We start from the raw sequence: 6,490 nt of genomic DNA on the forward strand, positions 1-6,490 counted from the left end.
TATATATATATATATACAGTATATATATATATATATATATATATATATATATATATATGATATCAGGATGACACAATGGACGCAGCAGGTTGTAGAACAGTATCTGGGCTGTAAGTGTTAGAAGAGGTGGCAATCTATTCATTGGTAATAGGGGGAGGTGACTGAAGGTTTCCACTTCTCCGACCCCAATTCATTTTTACCATCAATCTCTAGATACTTGTAACAATGTCATCATGCCATGCTCTCTCTTAAAAAGGACACCGGAGGATGGGCATGACAGCACTAGGATGGCAAGCTGGGCGTAGCCAGGTTTCTTGTCCAGTCTGGAGATTCCAAAAAACCCAGCATGCCTAATAAACTAAGTGCCATGGAGTCTCACTTTACATTTTTAAAATAAAGGTTTTATACCAATGAAAACAAATACACGGATCAGATTAAAAGTGTTTAAAAATGTTTTATTATAAAATCATAAACCATTGTACTTTCCTTTAAATCATGAAATCAGGACTGGAGATATGGTCGGGGGTGGGGGGGGATCTTTGGGCTCATCCAAGCCAAGTATTTACTGATTCCAAAAAAAGCAGTAACCACACTCAGAATTCCAGTCTGACAATCAACTTTATTGATACAACACCATCTGCACAAACTCCTCCCTCTGATGGGTTTCCTTCCAATGGAACTTAATTATAAAGACTAGAGGTGTGGTTGTTACTTCCTTGGTGTTGGTGAATGTATTTTGTTGCTGAACCGTTTCATTATAATAATGATTATGATCAGGTCTCATTAGAAAATGTAAAACATTTTTTATCCCAGGTAAATAAATATAAAATATTGTTTATGAATATTTCACATTTGCCAAGTGCAGACAGCAGGTGGTGCTATTGGGTCAGTTCTCCAGCTCTCCTCCAGTTACTGACTTATGTGCTGTGAAGTCTGTAATTTGATCTCCTGCTATTCAAGCCACACCCAGCTGGATGAGTCAGCGGAAGGACACGCCCACCTCCCAGCCTCTTCTTTATACGGCTTTGTGTGGAGGATCAATGAGAGAGAGACAACCCAAAAGTCAGCAGCTGCTGCCGGTCTGTCTGATAGGGAAGCCCAGAATTTCCAGTGACACCGTGTCATGGAAGCCCCCTGTCATCAAAGGAAATATTTTTACTAGTATATATACAAGTTATAGAAAAAAGTGACACAAAAAATTATTTATAAATTATGAAATATTCCCAAACACCATTTTTATAAAGTTGATCTAAACACATTATTGTTCTTTTTAAGCATTTTGAAATGAAAATTAAAAAAAGCAAAAGAGACTCCCTTGCTGAGACTTTAAAGAAAACCTGTACTGAGGGGACTATGGAGAAGACAATGCTGGACCCCTTCTGAAAATGCTGTTTGCCTGGCTGTCTCTGGTATTGTCTCAGTACTTTGAGACACTGACCTGGAACAATCATGCAGATGAAGAAATCCAACTTCATTGAGAACCACCAATCTGAATACTTGTTCTGGATCAATTACCTAGAGAGTATGGAAGCCATTGGATCAGCATGACAGCCAGGGAACTAGTATTTTATCGAAGAAGTCGTTCCCAAGGTTTGCTGCTATACTTCCTCCCTACATGCCCCCTATATTTACAATTGTTTAGGATGCCGACAGGTTAGTGTGTGATCATATATTAGCAGTAGGGATGAGCCAAACACCCCCCCCCCCCCCGGTTCGGTTCGCAGCAGAACATGCGAACAGGGAAAAAATTTGTGCGAACACCGTTAAAGTCTATGGGACACAAAAAATCAAAAGTGCTAATTTTAAAGGCTTAAATGCAAGTTATTGCCATAAAAAGTGTCTGGGGACTCGTTTACTGCCCAGGGGACATGTATCAATGCTAAAAAAAAGTTTTAAAAATTGAATTTTTTTCGGGAGCAGTGATTTTAATAATGCTTAAAGTGAAACAATAAAAATGAAATATTCCTTTAAATATCATGCCTGGGGGGTGTCCTTAGTATGCCTGTAAAATGTCATTTAAAACTGCTTGCGGCTGTAATGTATTGCCAGATCTTAGGGGAACCCCTCGCCAAAATGAAAAAAAAATTGCGTGGGGGCCCTTCAGGTCTGGTATGGATATTAAGAGGAACCCCGTGCCAAAAATGTAAAAAAAAATGTTGTGGAAGTCATAGTACATTAAGGGGGTGTAATGTCTTGCTTTGAGCATTAGATGTAGTTTTGAGCACTTCCTGTGGATACAGGAAGTGATCTCAAGTTGATATCTTATGTAGAGAGATGGTGATTGTGTCACTTCCGGTTCCGGCGGCTATGGCACTTCTGGTTCCGGCGGAAACCGGAAGTGATAGTAATTATTACTGCACCATCAGTAGGAGTAGTAGGAGTTACTGGGTGTAGTAGGCGGGACATAATGTATAAAAGACAGCCAGTCACGGGCTCCATAAGCTTCTGATGACGCTCAGTGGGAGGGGCAAAATGCGTCAAGCTAAGGAGAACCTGTGAGGGCTGTTTGCATGCCAAGGCGGCGTTTTTCTGTATGTTTTAAAGCTTTTTGATGTAAGCGTAATATTTTTGGATTTTATAAAAAAAACTTGCAGTATTACACTATATACTCTTTTTCCTTACCCATTCACATGGGGGGGGGCGGAATCTGGGGGTCCCCTTGTTAAAGGGGGCTTCCAGATTCCGATAATGGACTGGGGGGAAGAATTCACGCCATTTTTTTTCAATGATTTTTATGTATATTGCTGGGATCCAACAATACATTACAGCCGCAAGCAGTTTTAGATGAAATTTTTTCCTTTACAAATGTCATTTTGCTGCACTCATGTGCGGCCACTATGTAAGCAGCCTTACATAGTGTGGGGAGTGGACTCAGCCCCCTGAGCCATGATTGGCCGAAGGCACCCTGCCTTTGGCCAATCATGGCTCTCACAGCAGAGAGCGCTGTGATTGGCCAAAGCATGCAGGTTGGGTGCATGCTTTGACCAATCAGCAGCCATCAATGCACTGCAATCTCGCAGTGCATTGACGGTCTCGCCGTTCATTATGGGGCGTTCCACGGGCTCTCAAATTTCCTGGGAACGCCCCATAATGTTCTAAATTCGGCGAACACCCAATGTTCGAGTCGAACTTGCGTTTGACGCGAACATCGGGCTCATCCCTAATTAGCAGTATGTGTCTCCTTTTTATGTCCTGTACATCCTGGGGAAGGTGAGAGCTCTATGCTGCTCTGTACACACACACTCCGGGCTATACCACTCCTCTTCCTCTGCCCTCCAACCTGCCCTATTGTCACCCTTAACCCCTCTGCAGAAAAGGCCGCTGACCCTCTCCCCTCCCCCTCTTGTTGTGTGCTGGAGCCGATCTCCATGTGTCCTCCCAGGACAGACGGAGCTCATCACCCACCACCATTTACCAGACCTCACTTCTGTCCTTCCCAGTCCCAGATGTACAGAAGACGCAGTGTGGTCACTGTGATGGGATAGGATGTGGTCACCTCTCCTCTCTTTCCTCCTCCTATTCCATGGACACTGAGGAGTGGTGTCGGTGTCACTGTTAGCAGCACTGAAGTGTATGTCACTGTACATTGTGTTCTTCAGTCTCCTCCTCCACTTCACCGATCAGTGAGTGTGATATTCTACAGATATCCTCACACATTATGGAGAACACATGAGACCAGAGAACATGCTGCACAGGAATGTCCATCTTAGTGCTGCCAACACTGACACCAACACTGACACCAACACTGACACCAACACTGACACCGCTCCTCTGTGTACATGGAATAGGAGGAAAGAGAGGAGAGGTGACCACATCCTATCCCATCACAGTGACCGCACTACATCCTCCATATATGATCATTGCTGCCACCCAACACAGAGACAACACATGTGAGGGAGGGACAGAGGGTGGGGGAGGGGGAAGGAGGAAAGGTTCCCATTGTCACTCACTGTGATAACTTCCTAGAGAATTAGAGGAAAACAAATGTTAGATAGATAGACCATCTTGTCTTAGTGACTGTCCAATAGCAGCGACTCCTGTAGTTGGTTAGTTATTCCAGCCAATCACAGTGAACTGCGAGGTAGGAAGAAATATCACCTAAGTGTCCCCAATAAATGATCTTTCCACCAATCCAACCGCCTCTCCCCGTGACATCGCCAGTCTCTGGGCAGAGTTCTCACATCTCCTGATTCTCCCCACATATCTTTATATATCCCCTCCATACACCTATCCCAGCATGGAGGGGCTCAGTGAAGGTGGTGGTGAAGGTGTGGAGATGTCGGATCGGGTCACACAGATCATAAACGGAGATCCACCCGGCCTCATAATCCAGATCTATCCTGACTCTGTTACTGGAGATATTGGTGGGTAAGAGGATCTCTTTACTGTTATGTATCACCCCATACTGATCATCAATCCTGTACAAACCCCAGGACTTTCTATTCCATCCAATCTGGGACTGACCCCCTCTCCTGTCTATACTGGGGTAACACATCCCGACTATCCAGTAATCTGATCCCCCGACATCCACTTCCCAGTAATGTCTCCCTGAGGAGAAACTCCGACTGCTCAACACCTGAGGACAATACAGAAATCTCTCTGGTGTTTCTGGATGATTCTGTTTTCTATCTGACCTGGATACAGTTTTCCTGTCATCTGATATATGTAGAAGATTATGAGCTGTGTTTACATCCAGTAATATGTCTGCAGCTCCCTGTATATAGAAGTATACATCTACCCCTCTTATTATATCAGATAATGTGTGTAATGTGTGTGATATCCCAGCCACATCCAGACCCCCTCCATCATGGAGGAGTTCCTCATGTCTCTCTCTGTCCTCATTATCTCCATCCTCAGTATCACACAAGTCACCTGTGTCTGATTCCTGTAAGACAGTCAGTGGATCCGTCATGTTACACAGCTCCTCAATGTGACGCATCTTCCTGGACAGATCCTCCTTCTTTATTTCCAGATCCTGGATGGACATGGAGATCCGCTCTGCCCTCCCGGAGATTTCCCTCAGGACTCTCTTCTCCAGGTCTTCCAGACGTCTCCTGAGATCTCTAAAGAGGACAGTGACTCTCTCGGTGTCACCAAATGCTTTCCCTTCTACTTTCCTCCTGTGTTCCTGCAGACTCTGGACTCTTTCCTCCGTCTCCTCTCTCCTTATCAGAAGGTTCTGCAGAACATTCCTCAGTGTCTCCTTCTTCTTCTCAGAAGCCTCATCCAGTGACTTCATCTTATGACCTGTGTGTCCTCCAATCATACAACAAGACACACAGATACAGGTATCATCCTCAGTGCAGTAATACTCCAGGATCTTCTTATGGATTGAGCATTTCCTGCTCTCCATGGACAAGGTGGGGTCACATAAGACGTGTTCTGGAGACTTTTTGTGGACTCTCAGGTGTTTATCACACAGAGAAACCTCACAGAGCAGACAGGATCTAACAGCAGGTACAGGAGAGTCCACACAGTAAGTACAGAAGACCCCGGACTCCTCCTGATTTGGCTGAGCAGACAGGAAATTCTCCACTATGTTACGTAGTGTTATGTTCCTCTGCAGTGCAGGCCGATCCTGAAACTTCTCTCTGCATTCAGGACAGGAATATCCTCCAGACCCCCCCTGTGTATCCAGCACATGATCAATACAGACCCGGCAGAAGTTGTGTCCACATCTCAGGTTTACAGGATCTGTATAAATGTTCAGACAGACGGAACATTCCAGCTCAGCTCTCAGGTTAGCAGACGCCATCACTGACAGTAGAAGAGAGAGATTAAAGTCTCTGACACCGGAGAAGAATTCAGTTGGGAGGGGTCACTTCCTCCTACACAGGGCGAGGCTGGGCTGTGACTTGTACTTTATTCACAGGGTTGGGTATATGAATGGATACAGATAATAAAAAATTCTCACTAAGAATAATGTACCTATTTCAGAAAAATGCTCATCCTGTATTTAGGGTTGCCACTTTTTCTTCAAGCCAAACCCGAACACTTTAGCGGCGCATAGTAATTACATAAACACTATAGCGGGGGTCTCCAAACTTTCTAAACAAAGGGCCAGTTTACTGTCCTTCAGACTTTAGGGGGGCGGACTGTGGCCATTGGGAGTAGAAAATGTCCTGATGTCAGTGGGAAAAAATAATGCCCTATCATTTGTTTCAATGGGAGTAATTGCGCCCCATCATTGGTCTCAGTGGGAGGAACTGTGCCCCATCATTGGTCTCAGTGGGAGGAATAGTGCCCCATCATTGGTGTCAGTGGGAGGAATAGTGCCCCACCCATCATTGGAGCACAGGTGTGTCAGGAGGAAGGTGTCTCTCTGAAGCTCCTCCAGGTGATCCGTGTGAGAGGGGAGTGGTGGTGAAATCTCTCCCAGCCCTCCTGGCCCCTTTCTGGGGAAGCCATGGAGGACAGCGGGGCCTCTCCTGCTGGAAGTTCGCAGCCATCTCCTGGGCTATCGGGTGTCATGCCTTCCTCTGTACAAACC

At 45.1% G+C, this 6,490-nt stretch overlaps 1 protein-coding gene across 1 annotated transcript in view; it reads right to left on the reverse strand.

Moving 5' to 3' along the window:
- Positions 1-5,755, reverse strand: part of LOC141134353 (uncharacterized) — an 89,018-nt gene extending 83,263 nt beyond the window's left edge. The window contains exon 1 of the mRNA XM_073623922.1: positions 4,182-5,755. Coding sequence (XP_073480023.1) covers positions 4,182-5,755 — 1,574 coding nt within the window. The remainder of the gene's footprint in view (positions 1-4,181) is intronic.
- Positions 5,756-6,490: the final 735 nt, after the last annotated feature.

The sequence above is a fragment of the Aquarana catesbeiana genome, linkage group LG03 (genome assembly GCF_042186555.1).
Source record: "Aquarana catesbeiana isolate 2022-GZ linkage group LG03, ASM4218655v1, whole genome shotgun sequence".
Lineage (NCBI taxonomy): Eukaryota > Metazoa > Chordata > Amphibia > Anura > Ranidae > Aquarana > Aquarana catesbeiana.